Raw genomic sequence first — 27,960 nt, forward strand, 5'->3', positions numbered from 1 at the left:
CAAGCAAACCATAAACATGTGATATTATGTTAGAAAAGCAAAACACACAGTAGAATAATGAAAGACACAAGATCGATGAAAGAGACAATGTGCAAGATGTAACTAGGAATGTGAATGCACTATGAAAGAGTACAATGGTTGAGCATTGTCTCATACACTCCACAAGCTCCCTCTCTCCACACCAAGAACCTATAAGTACATGAACGGATAATGGATTATGGTCACACTCCCTCCTTTTATAGATAAAAATAAAGGAGTTGTCCCACCACAAAACAGGCTATCCAATTACCAAATAAATAGTAAAGAGAGTGCCCATAAATTAGGCATGGGCACCCGTGAACTTGTGATATGACAACTTCTAACAATTACATGAAGTCATGCCATCTTCAAAGAGGCTATAAGTAGAGGAGTGAGATTAACCATTGCATTATTGCATTCCTCAAGAACAATGTTTCTCAAAACAATGAGATGTATTTTATTATATATGAATATTTACAAAAGTGTTCCATAATGTCGAGTTTTCTACAAAGCTCGTCAAGTATTTCATTATGTGTGGCCTTTTGAGGAGCTACTAGTTGTGGGTTTCCAAGCCTTTCCTTGTCTTTGTCTAGTTTGTCGCCACATGGTATGTTTCATTGTCACATTAGAATTTTGCCAAGATTCCTTTCTTGTTTGTCTCTTTGAATGTTACATTTCTTATCAAAGAATCGTTCTAGATTCTAAGCTTAGTGAATAATAGTTGCAACTTGGGCAATAATGTGAAGTAGGAGATCATTGCAGAAAAAAGGTCTAGAGCTCCACATTGCGCTTCTCACAAGTGAGATGAATGTTGCAAGCTAGAGCTATCCTTTTGAATTTCACATTATCCATGACAAATCAAAAGGGCATCTAAAAGCTAGAGCTATCCTTGAGAATTTCACATTATCCATGACAAACCAAAAAGGCATCAATATCCTTGTAAAAGAGACATGTGTATCACAAGCAATGGAGGTAAGACAACTTGGGTGATATAGCAAGAGATAACAAGGGTAATATAAGATTACATTATGATGACCTTTTCTCTAGATATCCACATTACACAATGTATATTTAGGACTTCATTTCATTGCACTAAGAACACATCCATCAACTTGCCTAATTCTTCTCAGAGCGAAGATACGAATCTCCTAACTATTCACTAACTTTATTGGAAAATTTATCAACATATTTAAACTCTTCAAAGTTCTCACATGTGTCTTTGATTGCCAGAGCTTCTCATTGGGGTACACAATGTATACCAAAGAGATGAGGTACCTCAACTTGTAATCTTATAAAAAGAGACATGTACTTACCCCCACCATGGCTGGAGCACCATCGTATGCAAGTGCCGCCATTATGTTGAGTGGAAGTTGCATTGTTATTAATACTTACTTTGATTCTCTTTAGTGTTTCTACTTTTCCATCATCTATTTGTATCAATTTCACAAATTTAGTTACGCATTTTCCCTTGACAACATTGGTTAGAGATATAAAGATTAAATGTTGTTCATATCTTCTAAGACGTGTAGGTACCGAGAGTACCGAGCAATCGCATCTTGCTGCAGTTGTAAGCTGCCATAGCAAACGTTGATTAAACGTTAATAATAACTGTTAAAAACTTACGAGTAGAGATTCTTTAGCTTATTGATATTACAGCTAATATAAACAACGAAAGATCATATGAAGACTTACCAGATAACCAGTGCGAGTCGCCACTTCCATCTAACTGCCTTTTGATGTAGACACTGCACGCAAGCCACCGTCTGGAGTATAGACCCGTCACCTACGACGCAGAAGGCACCAATCCAAGTGATGAATCTGAGGCAGTAGATAGCCACCGGCCCAGCAGCAGCACCAAATACCACCCTCCATAGACTAGAGACACACCAGCTGTGTCGACGCCTCGCAGCCGGTTGGCAGCCTCTGATGATGAAGGTGCCGATGAATCACGACCCACAGAGCCACAGCCAACAGAACCAGTCGATAAAGCCATTAAATCTTGGTGAAGCCACCCCTCCAAGTCGCCGCCCTAGCTGGGATCATCATCTAAGGCAGTGATGAAGAGAAGAGTCAAGATGTTGATGAAGCCGCACCCGACCAACTGGCAGCCTCCAAGTCACAGTCTCCACTATGAAGAGTCCAATACAGATAGCGCAGCCAGGTCACGATGCCAATATTGTTAGCGATAATTATCAGAGTCTGGTCGGACTGGTCAGCCACGTGGCAGTCCAGTCGGACTGATCAGTTTTTGGGCGCATTTTTGGTGGCTATTTATAGCCGACATTCTGCAGTCTTTCACACTTCTGATTACAGATCTCAGGCTGGAGATTCGTGCGGACTACAGGCTGGAGATCGTGCAGACTGCAGCGTACTTCGAGGTGGACAGCAGATTGCATCGTCAAGGTGGAGACACGTAGTCCCGCGCACTGCGCCCGTGTACATGTCTGCATATCTTTGTATACAGCACACTTTATACAGCGGATCTTCATCTTCCACTATCTCTTTCTCTCTCTCTCTCTTCTCTCTGCGTTCACTCGCTCTCTCGGTCTTGGTCCCACGCTTCCGCATCGCTGCACTCTGACATGGTATCAGAGCAGTGAAGAAGGGCTGACTGAGTGAAGAACCTACCTGAAGAGGAGATTCCATCACGACACAAAGCTGTGTTTCCAGCGTTCGAGGGCGAGCGGGAGGGCTACGCATCGGAACAAGGCTGAAGCGAGCGTGGGCACGCGGGAAAGGAGTCCAGTTGGTGGATTTGCTGTTATTTGAAGAGGAGGAAGGCTGAGTTTTCAGCTTTCAAGTGTAGGTTTTACTTTTTCATCGCCTCCGACGGGTGAAGAAGGTTCGGAACGTGGAAAAAAGAGCCCTAGCAAGCTGCGTTTTCACAGTCAGAGGGGGCTACTTTTGCATTTGTGAAGGCATTACAGGTGAAGATGTCTACAGAGATTGACTTGGAGTTCCAGACGATCATGGATCGGAAGGTGCCTGTCTTACCAGCTCTTCCTGCAGATCAAAAGCTCAATGGCGACAATTACCGCATCTGGCGCATGATGATGTTGGCCATCCTTGAGTCTTACGATTTGGCAGAGCTTGTACAGGAGAAGATCGACCGGCCCTCGGTGAGAGATGAGTCCAAACTCTCTTCCGATGCTCATGCGGAGTTAGCCAAGGCACAGTCTCACTGGGACAAACTGAATGCCCGGATTCGTTCTTTTCTTTTTCTGTCTTGTACTACAGCCGTGATAGCCCACATCGAGCACTTGACGATGGCTCGGGAGATATGGCTGGAGCTTGACCAGATGTATAACCAGATGACCCTTATGAAACGGGTTTCTTTGGAGGTGCAGATGCGGACTTTGTCTGTGAACAAGTCTTCTTCGTTGTGGAAGCACATCAACAAGCTTCAACAACTTCAAATGCGGGTTCAGAATGCGGGGAAGCCGATTTCCTCCGAAGACATGGCGATCACACTCTTGTCCCAGTTGCCGCCACGATTCGGTGATTTTTACTTCGCCCTTATTGCTTCGGGGCGTGAGTCTACTCTTCAGTGGGAAGAGTTGGTTCCTATGGTCTTGGACCAAGAGGAAAAACTGAAGGGACAGCATGCTTCCAAGTCGGAAGCCTTGACAGGTCAAGCCTCTCAAAAGAAGGGGAAGGACCAAAAGAAGAAGAAGGAGGACAACAAGTCAAAGAAGGACAAGGAAAAAGAATCCACATGTCATATTTGTGGTAAGACCGGCCATTGGAAGAAGGATTGCCCCAACAAAGACAAGAAGAACACCAACAAGAAGGACACGAAGGATTCTGGAACGGTGGTTGCACCCTCATCAGCTGCGTTTCTTCATCTAGCAGTCATTGAGGACTCTACACCGAAGGCTTCTAATACTGCGATGACAGCCCCCAGGCTCGCGAGTGGATCATTGACAGTGGTGCCTCCCGGCACATGACTCCTTCATCAGTTTGGTGTTGCCCAGTTGCGACCTTCGTGTGGGCAGATTCTCATCGGAGATAGCTCTTCGGTGAGAATGCAGCTTATTCCAGATAGATGTGGTGGTACTCATACCTCAGAGGTCTTGCATGTGCCAGGTTAGGGTATCATCTACTTTCGGTTCATAAGATTTGTTCACTTGGACTTTTAGTGGAGTTTGACAGTGATTCGGTGCGAGTCCTTGATCGTGGGTCAAGGAAGGTTCTCTCATCAGGATATGAGGAGAACGACATCTACAAATTGACGTCTTCTACCGCTCTTCCTACTCTTCTTCTTACCACTCAGACACAGTCAGAGCTATGGCATGCTCGGTTTGGTCACCTCAACTATGATTATCTTCGGAGGGCGTCACGTGGACAGCTTGTTCGAGGGTTGCCGGACATAGTGGTGAGCCAGCAGCCATGCATCTCCTGCATTCGTGGGAAACAGCATAGAGATGCAATTCCCAACAAAGCTTCGCGGCGGTCTACTTCCCCAATGGAGCTTGTATCTGCGGATCTTTGTGGCCCTATGAGAAATGAGTCCTTGAAAGGGAGCTCATAGTTCATGTTGCTCGTAGATGACTACAGCAGGATGACTTGGGCCTATTTCTTGGCGTTGAAGTCGGAGGCTTTCTCCCACTTCAAGGATTGGCTTCTCTTTGAGGAGAACCGATCGGGCCAGCGCTTGAAGACCTTGCGATCCAACAAGGGTGGTGAATTTGTTTCTCATGACTTTGCTCATTTGTGTGTGGATAAAGGCATTCACCAAGAGTTTGCTAACACCAACACTCCTCAAGAAAATGGCATTCTTGAACGGAAGAACCGAAGTGTGATCGAGATGGCGCGCACCATGATGGAGCACCGACAGACACCTCAGTTTCTGTGGGCCGAGGCTGTGGCTACTGCAGTTCACATCCTCGACCGATCCCCCACTTCGGCCATTGATGGGATGACACCTTTTGAGACTTACTTTGGGACTAAGCCTGATGTTTCTTATTTCAGGGTTTTTGGGTGTGATGCCTATGTTCACATTCCCAAGACTCATCGTGATAAATTTGAAGCGGCTTCGCGAAGACAGGTGTTTGTTGGCTACAGTTCTCAGTCCCAAGGCTATCGTTTGTATGATCCCGTCAAGCGGGATGTGCACACCAGTCGAGATGTGCGGTTCGTGGAGGTTCCAGCCATAGCAGCGGGAGAGGAGCATCCCGTTCTTGGAGATCCAGGGGAGAGTTGGGCTCCCGAGACAGTTCCTTTGGATCCTGCGCCTTTTGATTCTGATTCTGTTTCCGATACAGAGCCTATTGTTCCACTGGTCACCCCCGAGGCGTTACCACCGGTGGATATCCCAGAGTCTTCAGCTGATGGAGAGCGACGAGGAGAGGTCCCGGCCTCCTCCTCGTTGGGCTCGTGACACACTCCGCAGTCTGGTCGGATTGGTCAGCCATGTGGCAGTCCAGTCGGATTGATTAGTCGGCTGCATTTAATGCAGCCGACCCTTTTTTTTTGCGCATTTTTGCTGGCTATTTATAGCCGACATTCTGCAGTCTTCCACACTTCTGATTACAGATCTCAGGCTGGAAATTCGTGCAAATTACAGGCTGGAGATCATGCAGACTGCAACGTACTTCGAGGTGGACAGCAGGTTGCATCGTCGAGGTGGAGACACGCAGTCCCGCGCACTGCGCCCGTGTACATATCTGCATATCTTTGTATACAGCACACTTTATACAGCAGATCTTCATCTTCCACTGTCTCTTTCTCTCTCTCTCTTCTCTCTGTGTTCACTCTCTCTCTCAATCTTGGTCCCACGCTTCCATATCGCTGCACTCTGACAAATATGGTATCTAAAGCCACATTCTCATAAGGGATATGGAGACCATCCGTTGCCTGCGCTTGGGCTCAAAGAATAGAAGAGAGAGGACGAGGCTCGAGTGTGAAGGATTTTAGGGTAAGAAGCAGGCTTGGAAGTTGAGTCGTGAGTAGATGATATTGTCAGCAAAAACACCACACACTCGAGAGTCGAGCAACACTTGCTCTAGTGAACCCATATACACAGGATTGTACTAGCTAGAGGTTGTCAAAAGCTTGGAAGGCAAGACCCTAACTTTGAAGTGCCAAAAACCAAAGAATATCCACAATATTATTTTCAATAATATCTTTAAGCAAATTTAGATATTTCTAGACTATACAACTCCCTGCAATGGGTAACAGATACTAGGTACTTTTGTGCAAGGGTAATTTTTTAATAACCCTTGTTATGTAAGTTTAAATAAAATCCTATATTGCCTATTTAGCACCTGGGTCTTTTCTCGAAGGGTGTTTTTGAAGTGACCCTTATATTGACAATAAAATAATATAATTTGCATTTGCAACACTAAGGGCATTCCAGCGCTAGGACATTTGAGAAGAAGGGCCCCCCCAACAACAATACAATATGATGGCACTAGTGGAGGCAATCACAATAGAGCAGGCAAATATAAGCAATATCATGCCAAGAAGACTTTATTTGACAACATCAAAGGCACCATTCATATGCTATTGTCGATTGAGAGACACCATAGATGCACTCCAAGGTATAAAAATATGCATGCTTTTGCAAATACCCAAAGGATAACTTCACACTTATCCTAGAAGAGAGAAACTTGAGATGGATTGGACAAATAAAGGCCTTTGTTGCTTGATCGTATATGTGTATGTAGTCGATAGTCTATGCCCATCCAAGTCTTCAAGAGGTTTAGGTGGATATTACCCACCTAAACCTCTTAATTGCATGATGGGTAGAAGGTTGTGGGCCAACATGTGCACGCATTGGATTGATTGAAGGAGCTACAAATTTAATGTCACATCAAACAAAACACCTAAGATATTATAGCCAATCAATGTACTAGCTTATCTGGTATAGCATCAATTCCTATCAAACTCCAAATCCTAATACAATATCTCATGTAATAAGTACTTGCCTAGAAAAAGACCACAATAGCTTGAGCATTGACTAAGGGCCCCTGACTAAGAGCCAAGGCAAGTCATATGTGCATACGTGTTTAATCATGAAAATGATGTTTATTCATGCTATGCTAACCCAATATTGAAAAACAAAGCAATGAGCAGCACATTACTCATTTTTGCATTTGGCATATAATGCGAACAATTAGTTTTGAGAGCACACATCACAAGTGTTTACCTCCTAAGAGGTGATGCACATGCATAGATACTTTCAAATCATGACAACAATACCTTTTTTATTTGAAAGCATAATATTTTGGCAAGTGAAGCATTTTCTTACATGTGAGGTCTTCGTTGACTTGAGAAAGATATGTGTTTGAACATGCATTGAGCATCGGAAGTAGTTGTCCTTCCAAATAATAAAAAGCACCCAACCTTAAAATCAAACTCAATGGAATAAGGATTGCATTTACCTCATGAATCCTCATTTAATAAAAAGTTGTAATGAAGTTCTTTAGAGACAACAAGAAACTTACATATGATATTTTTCTTATCCAAAACCAAAGTGGTACTAATTATTCCAACCATCACTTAAGAAGTCCAATGTATCACCCAATTTTCAAAAGAAAAGCATTATTGAAGTAGATTTCTATTTCTTTATCATTAAGAATACCAACAAATATTTCAACATGCATAAAAGTTATTCGTGTCATGCCCTTTGTTGCAACAAACACATCCAGACACAATTGAATATCTTGATATGAGCTAATTACGAACGACCAATCTTTAGCCTCAAATGATGGGAGTGATTATGGGATCTAACAACACCATTCACACTTTCGGTTTGAAATACTACATATTATAGAAAACACCACCTTGTTTTGCAATATTTGATTCGGTTCTACCCTTATAATATGCAAGGTAAGAATTAAAAACCTAATAATATCCTATTCATCCCTAATAGAGATCTACAATGCACACACAATGAAGATATTAAAGTAGCTTACTAACACAATAGTGAAGATGTCTATCATGTTACAATTGGGATGATTTTGCAATAGACCAAGAGTTCTTTCACCCACAAGTCTACATGTTGAAAAACATGTTCTATCACTACTCTTATCACCCACTTGGAAGACACATACCTTGAAACTCCTTAACTCATCCTTTGTGTGTGTCCATGAAGCCATTATCAATATTCTTCTTCATCTTTGCAATCAAATGAGTCATGCATGACTTAAAAATCATTAAATTAGGTAGGCTATTAAGTCTAATAGCTAAGCTTCAATCATTCTCTAGCTCAATTATCTTTGAGTGCATGCATACTTCTAACTTAATTAAGACTATTACTTTTAATTTTGATTGAGGTTTCACAACCATGGCCAATATGAGAGTCAATGTGCATTCCATTGTTAATTTATTGAGTTGTTAGATTATTAGTTTAAAATTTTTGAAGCTAGCTTTTTCGTATATTATATTCCTAAACACAATCTATTTACTCTATCATATCCTATATCCAAGTGCAACACAAACAATCACACATCTATCACACAACCCAATCATAAGTTCAATCAAGGCCTCCCCAAAAGAAATTACAAACGAGAATTAGCTCGCATATATTTTCTTACATTAAAACTCAACTTGAGCCCATATGATCATAGTCTATCACAAGCTATTTAAAATCATTAGTATAGGTTCTAGCTCAAGCACCTACATGAACATTTGTATCATATTTAAATATTCAAGCCCAAATGAGCTTGGATATCAACTTTGATGCCAATCCAAGATTAAAATCTCTCCCCTATGCATGCCTCTTTACATAAAAAAGAACGACTCCTCCATCAAAAGGTAATAGGACTCCAAGTTAACTTCTCCAATGGGATATATTATTTATATTTGAGATGTCCTACAATTTCCCAATCTTCATTGTATCTGAATTCTCATGCATAAATACTTTCATCTTGGAAACTCTAAACAAGTCTCTTATAGAAGTGTTTCTTATGTCAATCTTACACCCTTACAAAATGTTAGCTTGCATCCTTTGTAGTTAGATTGCGGACTTCCTTCAAGATAGATTCATAAACTCGAGCAAACTTTAGAGTCTTCTAGCAACTCTTTCTAAAGTAACTTGGGAGCCAAAAATTAAACCTGGAACAAACCAACTGAGTTTTCTGGAAGTTGCTCCTAAAGTAGCTTCGGAATCTATTCTCTCAATAACACCAATATAGCCTTTGCTACATCATCAAGTGATTAGGAACTTAAAAGACATTCAAATTCCAGCCTCTCAGAATCTGATAGAAAGAGAAACACAATTGCTCATAGTATTTACTCCCTTTTTCAGCTTCTTATCAAGATCATCTATCAACATGAGGAACAGTTTACTTATCATTCTACCTTCCAAAAGCTTCAAGAAGAACTCCCTATCGCAGTAAACTTTGACCCTCAAGCTCACCAATCATACCGCCCTCTGATATTTGGCTTATTCTTGTTGCTTTAAGCACACTTGACCAGTTCAGAGAGGAGCTTATCCCTCCTCAATCAGCTTCATCGGTGTGATAAAGGTAACATTCATAATCTGTGCTATGTTACAGCAGTGGCAGCCTTTCTAGACTTCTAATAAATTGTTGCATTCTTCTGGCAGAAATAGCCCAAGCCTGGGCACACCCATGTGTGCCATACAAATGATACACTTGGCCAAGCTCCAGACAAGATTCAACCGCCTAATAAGCCTGATAGCACAGATACAGGAGAACAGAATGTCAAGTTAATAGAACACTTTTTTGGGCATCAGACGGTTGTCACATGACACCCCAAAAATGCTTATAGCTTTCTATAAAATTTGAGTGAAAGCTTTTAAATCAATCGTGACTAATCAAATTCGTAGAAAATGCTTTATTGCCGAATGTCATGCCCATTTCATAAACTACCCACAAACAAGCTTGTATGCATGTGTGCATGCACAGCTTTGCAAAACAAGTCCAATCTTCATTATGTTGGAGACATATAAAACAACAAAGCAGCCTTAATTATTTAGTCTATACTGACTGCTCGAACATAATGACAGGATAGCGGGGCAGTAGTGAATCACTCAAACTTTTGTTTCAGACCTTCAAAAATTTGGAGCCCTAAATTTGAAAAAAATTTCTACAAATTCTGAAAAAGATAAGTTCCTGTCAAAATTTGAAACCCCACATTGGGAAGAGGTCAGAAGGTTCTAACCATTCATATCAAGCTGAAGCATGAGAGATTGCAGCACTACTTTCCAATGCTTTTGAAGCCAAAACAGCAGATGATTTCTTAGCCTTGTAGAATTCCAGTTTGGCATCACTGACCAACTTATCCGCCTTCTTGGCCTCCTCAATCAAGTTCAATAGCGTCCTCAAGACATCTTTTTGGTTTTCATATCTATGCTGATATCTGCCCAAAAATAGTAGAAGGTCAATGCAGAAAGAGCCAGTACATGAGCATGCACTCGGTGGTTTTTCCAGCATAGATTTGACAGTGCAATATACTGATGCTAAATCAAGTAAATACTTGGCCCAACCTATGTACAAGCTCTTCTGATACAACTCTCTTATTCACAGGATGAGAGAGTTTTTCAAGGAAAATGATTGAAAGTATGTTGTTCACATTGAGAGTAAAACCTAACTGCATTCACCTAGCTACATTCGAAGGATTGGAACACTGTTCAAGTAGAACGATTGAAGATATAGTGGTCACATTGAAGATAAACCTAACTGCGTTCACTACTTCTGAAACAGCATGAAGGCAACTTCCAGTAATGGCACACAAATCTAGCATCTATTCACCTAAATTTAGCATCCCAGAGTTGAAATGCATTAAATCACCATTGTGATTTAAGAAAATACATTGAAGAAAAGTTACCTTTCACTGACAATGGTCAATTCATCTTTAGTAGACTTGTACCGCTTCCCTGCAAGCGCCATTAACCGCATCTTCGCATATTTTGAAAGACCTAATTCATTAACATAGATTGACACTATTACTTTTCTGTTCGCTGGATGCCAAGCTTTCCCTGGACCTAAAACCACTCTTGTCTTCCATCTCAAAGAAGGGTAATTCTTCTCCTCCTCCTCTTTCTTCTTTAGTTGCTCAAGTCTATAAGCATTCCATTTGTCATAATCAAAAACATTCACTCCATCTACAGCTCCATCTGCAACAACTACACCGACATCCTCTGACACGCCAAAAACATCCTTCACTGCATTTTCTAATTCATCCAGTGCTGGTATCTTTGCAAGATTAGCAATGTGTGTCTCGATGGAAACTTTCTCGTCCCCACCTTCACCTGCCAAAGCAGCCTGAGCTTCTACTTGAGCTTCAGTTTGAACCTCCCCTTCATTTGACTCCCTTTCTAAAACTGAGCCTGCATTAGATTCAGACGCTATTATACTGGCCACAACCCCTTCCTTAGGCTCACCTTCTAACATAGTTGAAGCTGGTTCAGACTCAGTATCTTTGCTTCCTGGCTCCTTCCCAGAAGCCTCCAAGTTTACCATATCCTGCTCACTTTCTGACTTTGTCATAGAAGCTTCCAAATTTTTCATGCCCTGCTTACTTTCTGAAGAATCCCACGCTGCCTCAGGATCTGTATTTGTCTTGCTTTCTGGCCCTTTTGACCCCTTCCCTTCAAGCTGCAGCTTCTCCTTCTTTTTGTTTTCCAAGATTTCTTTTTTCTTGTTATATGCAGCATCAATTTCATCAAAGGCAGCTTGTGCCTTCTTAAAAAAATCCACGAGTCCTTCATGGGCAGCCCTTCGAAGCTCTTCCTCCTTTTTAGGATCTGAAATGAAAAGCAAACATGTATTAGTACCAAGGCATTTGAAGTCAATTGAAAGAGTGTAACCATTATCAAATATATGGTTCAGCATGTCAAACTGGTATGAGGTAACAAGTGTCACACTCATTGGCTTCAAAAAATGTTAAGATACACAAAGAGGCAAAATTCAAGATGATCATCTGAATAAGAAAGGCATATTACATTCAAATTTAAAAGTCGAAAGCACAGTACAATGTCACATCAGAATAGTCACGGATATGCACCCACATATGTGAGTGGGTGTGTTTCACCACTGATTTGACATGTCAAAACAAAGTGTCCTTATAGATAAATCATAAGATATGAGGAAGACCAAAGCACACAATCCTGTCAAAATAGGCTGTCATGAGGACATGACAAGTGTGTATTTCATTTTATGTGAATTTTCTTATTGCTGTAATTAAGTGTTAATCAGGTTATTACCGCCCTTTCAAAGAAGGAAGGTTGGTTTCAAGGGCGTTACAGAAATGGGTGCACTAGCTGAGTGAAAGGCACAAATGCACAGAGAGAGAGAGAGAGAGAGAGAGAGAGCACAGAAAATGAGAATGCTCAAGACTAAGTAGTCTAGCGCATACATGTAAAACTTTTCTCTCCCCCTCTCTCGTATCCATTTACAATGTTGACCAAAATTGACACAAGTTTAAGGCTATTATGGGCCATAAGGTCCCCATATTGCCAGCTCTTCCTTCTTATCAAAAGCTTGATGGGGAGATTACCACATATGTGTAACCAGCCTTCCTTCCATGGATGGGTGGTAGATCCCTGATTACAACTTAATTACAGCAGCAAACAATATATGCAAATCTAAAAATACAAATTTATCTACTGATCTTGGACAATGCACACCCAATTGGCCCCAAAATTGGCGCCCCTTTTGGTATTTCTTTAGCTTTATTGAAGAAGTTAATTTACAATGGGATTATCCCATTCCCCTTCGCAATCCAAACTCCCCTTGCTGTCCAAAGTGACCAACAAGTCTTCAATCTATTTTTCCCCTTGATTCAGGCACTTGATTGGCCTTCACTCGCTTGTGTTAAGTGAGGTTTCAAAAATATATGTCCTCATGACAACCCTCCCCCTTGAAATCCTTGCAATCGTCCTCGATTGCACTGCCAAATGCATCAAAAGCAAAATACTTTACTGTAAATTTTATAAGGCATCATAGTCAACACAACATTGCGCACTGCTATTTAACCATTCCATATGCCCAACATATGCTGAAAATTACCAGCCAACATAGCATAACATAAGACTCCCAAAAAATCTCAAAAACATTGCCAGATTATCATGTGGCATGTCCATTTCTCATGAGCTCAACTCATCTGGCAAAACCAAACCATAGCATAGCATAACCAAGCATAAACCATGGCTAAAACATCAATGGTATCATAACATATGTTGTTGTCCATGGAATTAGATGTAAACCATTGAAAACTTGGCATAATCTGATCATAAACTGATGACTTGCTGATCTGAGAACTAATCACAAACTATTGTAAATGTGACCCCAAACTGATCACAAATTCAATGCAAAAAACTAACCAACAATCAATGCAAAAATTGATGTAAAACTAATCGAAAAAGTAACCATAAACAATTCTCAAATTGATCAAAAACTGAGCTGAAACTAATCACAATTTTTGTCTCAAAATTAAGGCAAAATTCATGCCAAATTGATCATAAGCTGATGCAAAAGTATAGTTCCAGTACCCGGATGAAACTCATACTCATCTGCATATATCTCACAGTGACTAGTACACTAAGTAGTGATCTCATGGCAAACATACTGTCAGCGTAGTACCTTGGATGCATACTGAATACATCCGAGATCCACTACATACGAGAGTTGTCCATAACTAGAGGAGCGGAGGTACTAGCTCTCTCACAAGCGTCAAGTAATACTTTGGACCTCTACTCTGTTGAACCTGATTGAGCCCGAACTAAAGTCAGCTCTAACTGGAAATCATCGAGGTAAAGCTGCAACAACTGAGGAAGGTCTGCCAAGTCATCCTCCTTCATCCATTTGGCATCCATTAGTGAATAATTCTAAAACTTCACCAAGTATCTTCTGAAACCCTTACCCCTAATCTTCCTCTCTTTGTGAATCAAAATCTCCTGTGGTACCAGTATTTCACCGAGGTTTTCAACCTCCGGCTGAATTTTAACAAAGACATCTCTGGCACATCTCCATGAAAAGGTCTAAGCAAGCTCACATAAAAGGCATTGTGTATCTGCCAGTGTGGAGGAAATTTCAGCCTATAGCATGCACCATTGATCCTCTCCAACACTTGAAATGGCCCGTAGTATCTCATAGACATCTTTAGATACAATCGCTCTTTGCCCTTCATATTTTTCAACCGTGCCTTTTTAAATCATAGCAATACATAATCGCCCTATGCAAAGAGCAAAGCATGCCTATGACGATCAGCTGCTCTCTTTTACTTATCCTATGATCTTTGAAGTGCATACTTAACTTTTTGATAAGCTGCATTCATGTTTTTCACATAGCAATCAAACTCAAAGATCGTATCTTTTGTGTGCAAAATAGGGGGTACTTTCTTACCACCTCAAATGGAGCTTTGCCCGTAGAACTATGCACCATAGTTACCATAAATGGGGAATGGGGAACGGAAACGGGACCCCTTGGAACGGGAGGAACGCCCAAAGTGAGGGAACGGGAACGGAGGGAAATGTGTATATATATATAGATATATATATATATATATATATATATATATATATATATATATATATATATATATATATATATATATATATATATATATATATATATATATATATATATATATATATATATAGAGAGAGAGAGAGAGAGTCAACACTTGTCTTAGAATCTAGAGAGAGAGAGAGAGAAAGTCAATACTTGTCTTAGAATCTAGAGAGAGAGATCATATCAACCATAATTCGTGAAATTAGACTCTAGAGACATAATAATCAAGTTTCAACAATAATAAAGATTCAAAACATTATAACCAGCAATGGATTGTCGCATTCATAATTCAACATTGTAATTAACAATGTTGCATAAGTCCAACTAGCAACAAGTGTGCATTGCAAAAACACAAAATATGCACTAAACTTTAAAGCCTAAATAGTAAAGATCCAAGTTACAAGAGCTCCAATTTCCAAGTCAATACTCTAAAGTTCCAAAAGGCTAGCTACTAAGTGCTCTGATTCATGGAAGATGGCTCCACTGTACCTGAATACTCATCCTGTTGAACAACATCCTGCCCATCACCATTACCATCATCATCATCATCGCCATCTTTTTCCCAACATATAAAAGAATCAGCCTTTGCAACTTATGTACGAGCTACCAAGAGAAGATTGGAGCTCACATAAACTAGGTCATTCGTCTTCATTGTACCAAGACGATTTCTCTTCTTTGAGTGAATGTGATTGAATGAGCTCCATAGTTGCTCTAAACAAGAAGAGCTAATTGTTTGGCTAAGAATACGGATAGCCAAACTCTGCAACTCTGGAGCTTCTGCCCCGTAGTCCTCCCACCATAAAGCAGCCCCAATATTTGTCCTATCCTCTAGTGCATCCTCTGTACCAAACATCCCTAATGTTTGCCGACATACAGAGAGCTGATTTTTAATTTTGCGTTGCATTTCACGGCTAGGATAAAGCCTTGCAAGCAATGTGTTCCAAGCCTTGACCACCTCAAGGTCTCTTTCTTGTATCTTTCCTTGAAACTCAGGATCAAGCACATATGCTGCAGCATGCATAGGAGAGTCATACTCATTCCATCTGCTAATGCATAACTCCTCGATCTCTCATACCTATCTGCATTTGATTCCAAACTCTCCAACCTCTCAATCATGCGATCCATACCTTCATAGATCTTCCCAATGCATGGATCCATGCCATCTGCAAGCCTCAACATGTGCATAATAGGATCGACCATTTGGTTGGTGCGATTGACCTCGTCCCAAAAATCTCTATCAGAGACATATGCATTACATAACACAGCAGTAGCAATGGCAGTCCCAATCCAATTTTCATATTAATCACTAGCAAATAGCTCCCTAATTGCACCTTTGCAATAGTGCAATCGACCAGGCATAAGAAAGTTATATGCAAATTGTGTATCCGAGTATTTAAGGAGTTCTTTGTCACTTCTCTTGCGAAACTCAACATGCAAGTACTGATGATTACATATAAATGTGATAATCTTGTTGCCTTTCGCAACAAGAGATACAATCCATGGCAAGTCCCCAATATCCTTCAACAAGTTATTCAAGCAATGCGCCATGCATGGACTAAAGGTGATGTGTGGATACATTGCCATTAAAATGTTTCCTGCTGCCCTATTTGTAGATTCACCATCTGCCACAAACTGCACTACATTTTCTGCCCCAACAACCTGCACTGCCTCGCACCACTCGGATGCCAATACATCTACACTCTTTCCAGTCTCTGAAGCATCATGACTACCAATGAAGTATACATCTCCACGAGAATATGCGACAACACCATGTATGGACCTATGGCATGTGTCACTCCATCCATCTGCTATCAATGTCACTCCATTTCTTGCCCATTGATTGCGAATATTTGCTGTTGCAATCTCTATGGCTACTTTCTCCTTCTGAAGCAATGTAGTCCTGATAATTTTTTATGAAGGGGGCTTATATGTGGGTCCATACTCTGCAATCTTTGTCACCATATTTAAAAAATAAGGTGACCTGGCTGATTTGAATGCAATATGGTCATAGTAAAAAAAGCGTGCCACTGCTGCATCTGTTTCCTCTTTTTTCTTTGGTTCCCATGAAGTGTGCAATGAACTCTGTTTAACACCACGACCTGTACCATTGATGGCCCACGAGAAGGCTACGTAGCCACTAATCCTGGTGGTCTTCTGCACGAAGCACCATGCCCTGCTGGCCTTGGAATCCATGTTGTTGGATCCACTGCTATATTTGGCATCCTCTTGGCATGTGAATTCCCCATAGAAGTGGCTATGCGGTCAAGTAACTCCTGCCTTTTCTCAATTGATACATTGGTGCAAAAACACACCTTTTTCCCCTCCTCATGTAGAAAATGGGCTCTCACTTTATCGGCCCCACTAGTGCGAGCATAAGAGCAAAGTTTGCATTTCCAAGGGCAAGCCCCTCCACCTCTCAATAGCATCCCTGCATCTACCTCATCCCACCATGACCAAGTAGTGCTTCGACTTCGTCCAGTTGTTGACGAAGTACCTACTAAAATGATGAAGATCCCATAGATGTCAATGTTGCCATCTATATAGAAGAGACAAATAATCAGTAAACTTCAATGAAATTACAAAAATTTGCAGCCAACATTTCAACATCCATGTGTCAAAGTTCAATGAAATTGCAGAAATTTCAACCAAAGTTGATACTACAATGAAATTGCAGAAATTTCAGCCAAAATTTCAACATGAGCGTCGAGAATCAAGATTCCTCGGACCTCACCTACTCGCAGGCGGAAGTCAGGCCAAGCAAGCAATAGAGGTGGGCCGCACGTGAGGTAGGCGGGAGAGGCAGGTGGGAGAGGTGGAAGAGGCAGGTGGGTGGAAGTAGGCACGGCCCAGGCGAGGTAGGTGTGGCAGGTAGAGCAGGTGAGTGAAGTGGGAGCAAAGAGCGACAGGCGGAGCAACGGGCAACAGTCGAGGAGATGCGGGAGTAGGCGGGCAATAGGCGGGAGAAGCAGGCGAGTTGCAACACAGCCGGGCAACAGCCTACAAGTTGACGGGAGCAGGTGCGGGAGTAACGGGCGATAGGCGGGAGTAGCGGGCGACAGGCGGGAGTAGCGGGTGACACGTTTTTTTTTAATTTAAAAATTATGTTGCTGGAATGGCCGTTTCAAACAGGGAACGGCCAGGGAACAGGCGGGAACGGCCAGGGAACGAGCGAGAACAGGCCAGGGAACGAGAGGAAACGTGTCGCCAACGTTTCCTGGGCTCGTACCTCCCGGAATGCGTTAATCCGTTCCTATGTGCCGGAATCAGCGTTTCCTGTCTCTATGCTATGCACTATGTTGTTGTAAGTAAACTCAACCAAGGGCAAATATTGCTCCCACTGTGTCTTGTGGTCTGAAACATAGCACCTCAAAAGATCTAACACTAGAATTTGCTTCCTCAGACTGACCATCTATCTGCCGATGGAAGGATGATGAGAATTTCAACATGATACCCATATTCTCAAATAAGCCCTTCTAAAATAAACTGGTCATCCGAGGGTCTCAATCACTAATGATCGACATTGGCATACCATGATACTTAAAGATGTGCTACAAAAACAATCGTGCTATATGATCAGTCTTTATTTTCTTCCTCACCGGCATGAAATGGGCTTGTTGCTAAACCTGTAAATGATAGTCCATATCCCATCATTCCCTGTAGGTGTCTTAGGAAGCTCAAAAATAAAGTCCATTGCAATGCTCTGCCAAGACCTATCTGGAATAGGCAAGGGTAGCAATAAACCCGGCATCTTTTGCCTATCATGCTTTACCTTCTGGCATACGATGCATGTCTTAACAAACTCTTCTACATCATGTCTCAAAGCTGGCCAATAAAAGAAATGTTCCACTGCCTTGACCGTGGCATCAATACCTCTGTGTCCTGCATATGGAAGAGCATGACTTTCAGTGATAACTCTAGGCCTTAACTGCTTTGTGATACACAATCGTCCATGCATCATCAAAAATCCATCTCTTACACAAAGTGTCCATGCCTTTGGCCATTGCAAAGCTTATCATAAACATTAGCAAAGTTCGAATCAGCAACATATTGCTCTTTCATGGCATCCAACTCAATGTGATATATTGACAGCCGACAACTGAGGTTTACGTGACAATGCATCACTTTTCCCACTCTCTCTCTACGATTGTTCCTCTTTCGAACCCCTATTTTTTAGATTTTCCCTGATTTTCAGCTTTATTTTCAGATTTACCCTTTTTCTCAGCCTTTGACTCTTTGACATGCGACTTGGCATCATCATCGTGGCATCCTGTATCCTTTCCACGCAGCAATGTGTCGGCTATAGTAGCAATTTCTATAAGCTGAGACATGTTGGAAACAGTGGACTTAATGCAAAAATCCCGAATATTCTTTGGCAAACCACAAATATATTTCTCCACCTACTCATGGAGGGGTACTGTGCGATAAGAAGTAATTGACAGCATGCCTCTGTGAAGTTGCCTCCAAAATAGGCTGTATCAAACTGCTGAATAAAAAGAAGTGCTTTCAGCCTATCTTGTGCACCACTGAAAGGCTCAAACTTCAGCTTTTGCCACCTTCATCATAGTCCTTTGGCAGACCTATGGAAGTGAAGTTATCATAAATGGGCTGCTGCAAAAAGGGTGCATTGGCTGTATTTGCGTAAAAACCAACACTATCTGAAGTACATACATGACCAACACCAAATCTTTATGCTCCAACAGTCCTTGGGGGTGCCACTACATATCCATATGGCCCGCTTTGTGCCCCAGGAATCATGCCTGTGCTGCCATTCATGGGATTAGACATTCCACTTGCATTACCCGGATACATTGGGTGTTGTGAGCCATGCATTGGTTGCTGCATACAATAGGAATTTGTGCCATACATTCCCATATGCGGTGCTTGTCCAATCATAGCATGAAAAATGATACCACCACCAAAGCATCCTTGCTGTCCCATGCTTGCATGTGCATAATTGCCTTGCTGCCCATGTTCCCATGGATTGGCACTACCAAGTTGGCCATGCATTTGCACTTGTTGCCCCATGGATACCAACTATTTGTCCTCATCATGCATTTTGGGCTCTTCTAAAGAAGGCTTAGGCATTTCCTTCAGTTATTGTCGCTGTCCCAAAGCTATAGAAGGTGTCTTCTTCTCTTGCCTTTGCTGTCCTTTTGGGCATTCAAGAATCGAGTAAACTGGGGATCATTTGCCAATTCAGCAAAAAGATTTGTTGTTGTACGCATTCGATCCTTGAAGCTATCATCGAATTCTTCATCCCCTTGCTAGTTATCAGCCTCTTTATGCATTGAAGTGCCAACATTTGGGCCATGCCCAACATCAATCATTGCATTTCCCCCTTCACCACATGACTGACCAAGGAGTGATGCACCCTCTCCACTTGATCCCGTATCACCTTGTGAAGACATGCTTGTTGTAATTCACTGCTGAGAACAATTTCAGCAATAATGCAATAGTCCCAAGCGGCAATCAAGTACCACGGGCCAACCAATTCAAAGGATTTGATAGTATCCTCGCAATGGAACCATGTAACCAGCCTTCCTTCCATGGATCGGTGGTAAATCCTTGATTACAACTTAATTACAGCAGCAAACAATAAATGCAAATCTGAAAATACAAATTTACCTACTGATCTACGATGCACACCCAATTGGCCCCAAAATTGGCACCCCTTTCGGTATTTCTTTAGCTTTATTGAAGAAGAAGTTGATTTACAATGGGATTCTGCCGATACCCTTCACAATCCAAACTTCCCTTGCTATCCAAAGTGACCAGCAAGTCTTCAATCTATTTTGCCCCTTGATTCGGGCACTTGATTGCCTTCACCCGCTTTGATGGAGATAGAAAATGCCCCAAATTCAATTATTTGCTAGTCCCTCCACTTGAATAGGCTAAAAACAGCTTCAACCCTGTTGAATCCAAGTCTTGGAGCTTCCAATTTCTGGCACGCTTTCCAAGGCTGCTGCTAAACCCTAATTTCTGTTGCTGGAGATTAGGGTTTACAGCAAAAAAATCGGAAATTTCTCAGCCTCCAAGGGTCCAAATGCTGAGATCTTCGACGCAAGGCTATGTAATGACTAGGAGATGAGAGGGAAAGCTATAGAGAGGGAAAATTCAGAGTTTTATCGCAAAGAATGACTAAAAATTAGTCAAGTGCGGCTGCTGCCCTACCACAACAGCATGTAGATGCAAACAACTAAAGAAAGTCAATCATTTACTACTGCTGCCCTGTCTCAACAACTTGTAGATGCTGTCTCCTGCTGTTGATTAGTCTTCTTCTACTCTTGGCTGCCTTAGAACGTCCTCCGATGGCTGCAAATTAGACCAGCAATCCCCCCGTCCCTCTCTAAAGAAAGGCTGAATTTATAGAAATGCTTCTCTCCAACCTCTAAAGACGTTTTTCAGTCTTGCATGGGCATCTTTTATTAATCTAATAATTATTTCGATGCCGTGAAAAATAATCTAACTGGCCAATAATAAAATTGGCTAGGCAACTTCCATTCCTGAGTATCACTGTGTCATCTTTGACCATCAGATTGGTGTTAGGTACCATTAAACGTCACTTCTCTAGTGTCACCAAACTGACACTTATGGCCAAATGAATGACCTAGGCCAATCACTAGCACCAAATACCACCAAGTACCTGTGCGGCATTACTTATAGTAACTTTTGCCTTAACATCTCGTGATTTCTTCATGCCTCGAGCTCATAAATTTACTTTAACCCCAGTTGCACCTCACATGTGCAACATTTACTTAATCATGTGATTAAAAATTAATCCACATGTTAAGTGAGGTTTCAAAAATACATATCCTCATGACATATGACACGTAATGATGCTTGCCATCTTGGAGTCTTATGGTTTGGTGGAGCTCATGACCGAGATTATAGACCGTCCTACAACTTGTGATGCCTCCAAGCTTTCTTCAAATGAGAAAGCTGAGTAGATGAAGCTACAAGCACATTGGGAGAAATTGAATGCTCGCATCTGTTCTTTCCTCCCTCTCTCTCTCTCTCTCTCTCTCTCTCTCTCTCTCTCTCTCCAACCATCGTTGCTCAATTGAGCATTTGACCATGGCTCGAGAGATATAGCTAGAGCTTATTCAAATGTTCAATCGGATGATTGTGATGAAACAAGTATCTCTATAGGTTCAAATGAGGACTTTGGGTCCTAACAAGTCTTCTTCTATATAGAAGCACGTCAATAAGCTTCGGCAATTGCATATGCAGGTCCAAAATGCAAGGCAGGCAAATACCTCGAAGGACACGGCAATAACTCTTTTTTCTCAATTACCGCCCTGATGCAGTGCATTCTACTCCACCTCAATTGCCTCAAGGTGGATAAAGACCCTTAAGTGGGAGGAGTTGGTTACTATGGTCTTGGACCAAGAGGAACTAAAAATGTCAAAATGCTCCTAAGTCAGAGGCTTTGGCCGGACACTCTTCCCAACAAAAGGGAAAGAACAATAACAAAAAGAAGGATGAGAAGTCCAAACATGACAAAGCCAAGAAGTCTACTTGTCACATATGTGGCAAGACAAGTCATTGGAAGAAAGATTGCCACGACAAGGACAAGAAGGAGACCAGGAAGGAGAAGACTAGAAAGGATTCAAGAGCAGCGGTTGCTCCTTCATCAATCACCTTCCTCCATTGGGAGGTGATTGAGGATGTTTCTCTGACAGCCACTGATGCAGCGATAACGGCCCCACGGTCTCATGAGTGGATTGTGGACAAAGGCGCTTCCCGCCACATGACTCCTTCAGAAGGGATTGCTCGTATGCATTCAATGCATGGGCAAATCCTTACAGGTGACCATTCTTCAGTTCCTATCAAAGGTAAGGGTGATATGTAACTAATTCCAGATGGGTAAAGTGATGCCCAAGGACTCCTTCCAAGTTCTTGATGGTATTTCATAACAAGTTCTTTGTTTAGGACATAAGGAGAATGGAGTCTACAAGATGTGGTCTTCTTCTTCCTTTTCTTCTCTTCTTTCTTCACAAATTCAAACCAAGCTTTGGCGTGCTCAGTTTGGTCATGTCAACCACAGGTACCTTCAGAAGACAGCTCGTGGTCAGCTAGTATGTGGATTGCCAAAGATTGGGGTAAGCCACCCGCCATGTGTAACTTGTGTTCGCGGCAAGCAGCATAGGGATGTGATTCCCAGCAAGGCTTCATGACAAGCTAAGGAGCCCTTGAAGCTTGTTTCAACACACTTATGTGGACCCATGAGGACAGAGTCCCTTAAGGGAAATTTGTATTTCATGCTAATTATTGATTATTTTAGTATATTAATTGGCTTTGAAGTCTAAAGCATTCTCACATTTTAAGGATTGGTTGATGTTTGAAGAAAACAAGTTTGGCAGGAAACTCAAAACCCTACATTCCAACGAGGGAGGGGAGTTTGTCTCCCATGAGTTAACTCATTTTTATGCAAATTGTGGCATTCACTAGGAGTTTGCCAACACGAATACCCCTCAAGTGAATAGTATATTGAAGCAGAAAAATTGTAGTGTGATCGAGATGGGACGCACTATGATGGAGCACCAACAGAAACCTCAGTGTCTTTAGGCCAAAGTAGTGGCCACCATTGTCTACATTTTTAATCAATCCCCAACTTCAACCGTGGTTGGTATGACTCTTTTTTAGGCTTATTTTGGACAAAAGCCGGATGTCTCTCATTTCAAGGTGTTCAGGTGTGATACCTATGTTCACATCCCGAAGAAAAAGAGAGACAAGTTTGAGTCAGCTTCCAAGGATGTTTGTGGAATATAGCTCGTAGTCCCAAGAATACAACCTTTATGATCTTGTTTCGCGAGAGGTGTATACGAGTCGAGCTATTCCGTTTAATGGAGTTTCCAACTGCAGAGGGGTCTTGAGTATCCCGTTCCTAGAGATCCAAGTGATAAGTCGTACTTGCTCCAATGCCTTCACAGCCTTTGCCTATTGAGGCTCCATCCTCAATGGAGGAGGAAATTGCTTCACCACCGAATTCACCTGTTGAATCGGCCCCGGTGAATATTCCAAAGACTTCGGCAGATGGTGAGCAACGGGGGGAGTATCGGCCACCTCCTTGTTGGGCTCGAGACACACTCCGTGATTCAAAGATTGAGGGAGTCCCTGAGGAGTGGCAATCACAGAATGGTCCGTGATGGTCTCGAATGAGACCATCACGGACCATTGATTTGGTTTACTCCAAGATAGAGAATAATCTTAGAGATTTGTTTACCAAAGCACTTCCTCAAGTTATTCTCCAACAGCACTCTTGATCCCTGAGCCTTATGTCGTGTCCATAATCTGAGAGGGGATGTTAGAGATTAGTCATCCCTTGGACTAGCATTTCTCAAGATACAATTGGTGCAATCAGTTCTCTTGGAGATACTCACGAAGGGCATTACGCATTTTTCCTGACAGCTAGTGGTCATTTCCTATAGTCACAGTGTACACGTAACTTTTCAAGCATGCGACTATGCTACAAAGCAAGAAGCTTGGTCAGGGCTAATTATTTTATTCATTTATGATGCGGTCACTTGGTCAGTGATCAGCTTCGCCATTTTTTTGCTGGCCACCTACATTATTTTATGACCTTTATTCAGGCTATTTAGGCCCCACTAGCAATCTGCCCTCCTTGCTTGCTTTTCAAGTGTTGCTAGGAGAGATTCGGCTCGAGGAGATACATCAACAACCCTTGTACATCTGCCCTCTTCATCTCAACATTCATTGACTGCAATTTTCTACATTCTTCTGTCTCTTTTCTCTCTCCTTTTCTCTCGTCTTCATTGTCTTTTAGTATTGTCCATAAGCTTCTGCATTCACTAGAAGGCCACTACTTGGCAACATATGCCTATGCAAGTGAAAAAACGTTTTTGGGGACTGGTGGAAGTTTGTTCCAACACTTGTGAGAGAGAAGGTGGCTGTTAGTCAGTAAGCAGATGTTGTTGATATGATTTGCAGCCACCAGGGACCAGTCCTAGAGCAACTGGCATCATTTTGGAGCCCTCCAAATGCAGGTGACAGTAGCCCAAGGTCCGTTTTGTACACATGATAGCATGCAAGAGGGGGTAGCAACCTATCTAGTGGTCCTAAGCCATAGGTGACAGCTTCCATGGCTGTTTAAGTAAGGCAGCAGCAATTTTTTAGCCTTTCTTGTGATGAAACTCTGTAATTTCTCTCTATAGCATTCTCTCATCCTACAGCCATCTCTTAAGTTATCTCAACAAAATCCAATCGTTTGAGTTATCAAAGGTGGAGATATTGGAAAATCTCTACTATAGAACCTAATTTTTTGTAAAAATTAGAGTTTCATAGCCACCTCAAGATACGTGCTCAGAATTGAAGTCCTAAGACTTGAATTCCCACAATTGAAATTGAGGAATTTCGAGGAGATTCAAGAGACCAACCGGCCAATACCAAATTTGTTCGTTCCACAAATAAGCCAACGAAATGCGAAGATGGGGCAAAAGCTTAAAGGCCTGATAAGCTAAAAAAAGTGCAAAACGGCCTATCGTTACCACAATCCTTATTTGTAGCGATATTGTAGCTCAAAGGGGGCTGAATTTGTCTCTCAAGGAGTAAGATAAAGGCTGATTTCCCAACCAAACCAAGGGACGAATTGGTTTGAAGGCTTGCTAGTCATTAATTACAAGAAGTAGCACTTGGATTAGCGAAGGATATCAATGAATCTTAGTTATACTCCGTCCATTTACAATAGAAGATAAGAAGATATCAAAAGGAGCACCAATTTCAGGGCCAACATGCTATCCATTGTCCAAGATTTGAGTGTACATTTTAGTTTATGTGAATTGTTTACTTGATGTAATTAGTATTAAATCGGGTTATTTACCGCCCCATCTGAGAAGGAAGGCTGATTACAAATTATCACTCTTGGATTCTTGGCCCATCGGGCGTACATCCATACAACAAGATGGGGTGGGCAATGGTATGGAAGCCGCGCGTGATGCATTCCGTAATGTAGGGATTAAGAGAGTTTCTGAGTGGTAGCTATAGGATGGCCCACATCAATCTAGGAGGACCCACGCATACTCCACCGAGCATGTTTGTACTAACAATTCCTTCATGTCTCCTGTCAAACAAGATAGGGGCCCACCCCATAAAGGAGGCTTTGCAATCACTACATTAAAAGAAGGCTATGGAGCAGCAGTTGGATGCGATTGAGCAAAACAACACTTGGGGTCTTGTGTCATGGCACGTTCATCAGAAGGTGATTGGAGTCAAGTAGGTCTTTAAGACCAAATACCATACTGATGGCACTCTGGATAACAACAGCTCATTACAAAAGGATTTGCACAACCACCAAGAGTGGATTTCCATGATACTTTTGCATCTACAACTCAGATGGCTACCATTAGGGCCATTCTTGCCTTCGCCAGCGGAGATGGCCAGTTTATTAACTTGATGTAAAGTCTACATTCCTTAATGGAGATTTGAAGGAGGAGATCTATATTGAGTAATCTCCTAGCTTTTCCTCATCAAATGGCAAAGTGTAAAGGTTGAAGAAGTCCCTTTACAACCTCAAACAAGCTCTGCACGCTTGGAACAAGAAGATAGACTTGTTCCTTCTGAGGAAGTTAGGATATCGACATCCTTTTGTTGATTCCAAGTTGTATGTCCACACCTCAACTGGAGGACACGTGTCGTTTGTGCTTCATGTGAAGGATCTCATCTTGACAGGTGGCCATGCCCAAAAGCTCAAGCAAATAAAGGCAGCACTAGACAAGATGTTCAAGATAAGGACAAGCTTCGAGGGGGGTGATGGCTCAATTTGTAGCTATTTTGGAAAAGGTTCTCAATGTTGCTTGCTCTAAAGACAACTAGAGCATGGTGAGGAAAGTCATGTCCCAAGGTGCAATAACCCCCCATCAAATAATTATAGTCACCTATGATAAGTCCTTGTATTAAAGATAACCTCCCATCAAATAATTACAATCACCTATGATAAGTCCTGGTAATAAAGATAGCCATAGTGGGTGCCAAAGAAGGCTCTTCTTTCAGAAGGCCCATCTCAAAAGAAGAGCAAGCAAGAAGGGCCTTGAGCTAATAAAGCCCACCCTCTCAACGACTTGTAAAAAGGGTGTCTCTAGATATGGCCCCCACCCCAACCTCATGCTCAACAAAGATAACTCAATGTCCCATGACAAGTTATGCCATGCCCTAATAAAATACTGAAGCCCAAATCGAGAATAAAATAACTTTTGCTATGGATCTAGAACCCTAGCAATTCAAGAGTATGAGAAAGTTACTTACACTACAAATGAGCACTAATGAGTTCTCACCTATGGTGATTGTTTAATGCAACACCAACAAGAGGAAAAAGCGGGAAAATGGAAAATTTTGATTAGCAGAAAAAGGCGTAGGGCAGGCATGGAGAAGGCGCCCAGAAGAATAATAAGTCCGGAAAAAATCCAAAAGCATGGAAACAACCGCCAAAAGTCCAAGGCGCAACTGCCGAAGTATAGAGGATTTAAAAGCAAGAAAGCGCACCTTTAAATGCAAAGGCGCTCTCAAATCCTTGTAAAAGAGCGCCAAGCTCCCTCCTGTGCAAATTGTGAACTTAGAAGGGCGGTAGGACTGGCTAGGAAGTAAAAGAATGGAGAAAAATGGCCTAGGCCATGGCCGGCCATGTAAAAATTGAGAATGACCGCCCGTGGGAAGTAGGGCATATATATAAACTTGAAAAGTGAATGAGAAGCTCATTTTTGTGTGGCAAAAAGCTTCTTCTTCTTCTTCCCCCCTTCTTGCCTTCTTGCTTGTGCTTGAGAGAGGGAGTGAGTAAGTGTGAGGGAGTGAGGGAGTGAGAGTGAGGAATCAAGGAGAAGAAGCTCCCCATCTCCTCTCTTCATCTTCTTCTCTTCTCTACTCTTCTCTTGTCTCGCGTGGCTATGGAAGATGGAGCTTGTTGGAGAGGAACTAAGGTTGCTTGAGCTTGCCTCAAGGATCGTGGAGCTACCAGCGTGCACAAGAGAGGAGGGTACTCGATCGAGCATCAAGGTAAGCTCACTATACCCCATAGCTAAGGAGGGCGCGTCGGCTATGTGAGGTAGCCATGGCCGCTCGGCTTGAAACGCTTGACCAATAAGCGGTCCGTAGGTCTCAAGGGTTGAGCTTGTAGCTCCCTTCATTTTGGTTCCGTTGCCAGGACCGAAGGAATCGAGCCTTGAGCACCGCGCGCTTCGAATCGAGCATAGAAGTAGGGTTTTCAACCCGAACTAGTACTTGAGATAGATAGGAGATTTAGGTGGTTTGATCTTCAAAACAAGTAAGTATTTTGGTTTGTTGTTGAGTAGGTAAGTAGGTAAATCAACCTCAGTCACTGTTTTTTACTTTTGTTGCGCATTGGATAGGATTAGAACCAAGGAAACAAGGAAAACAGAAGGGTTTTCTGCTGCTGAAAACTGGGAGAAAGGGGCATAAAATCTAAATCTTGAGTAGATGGGTGCAAGAG

The 27,960-nt window shown here is 42.0% G+C and overlaps 1 protein-coding gene across 1 annotated transcript in view; it reads right to left on the reverse strand.

The window, feature by feature from the left end:
- Positions 1 to 8,737: 8,737 nt before the first annotated feature.
- The window catches only part of LOC148038822 (uncharacterized), a 30,003-nt gene continuing 10,780 nt past the window's right edge, over positions 8,738 to 27,960 (reverse strand). Inside the window, exons 3-5 of the mRNA XM_087674695.1 lie at positions 10,816 to 11,734; positions 10,150 to 10,347; positions 8,738 to 9,659 (exon numbers count right to left, since the gene is read on the reverse strand). Of these exons, the coding sequence (XP_087530821.1) occupies positions 10,158 to 10,347; positions 10,816 to 11,734 (1,109 nt within the window). The 3' untranslated portion in view covers positions 8,738 to 9,659; positions 10,150 to 10,157. The remainder of the gene's footprint in view (positions 9,660 to 10,149; positions 10,348 to 10,815; positions 11,735 to 27,960) is intronic.

The sequence above is a fragment of the Lygodium microphyllum genome, chromosome 3 (assembly GCF_053477565.2).
Source record: "Lygodium microphyllum isolate KBCC chromosome 3, Lygodium_microphyllum_v1.1.10, whole genome shotgun sequence".
Taxonomy (NCBI): Eukaryota; Viridiplantae; Streptophyta; class Polypodiopsida; order Schizaeales; family Lygodiaceae; genus Lygodium; species Lygodium microphyllum.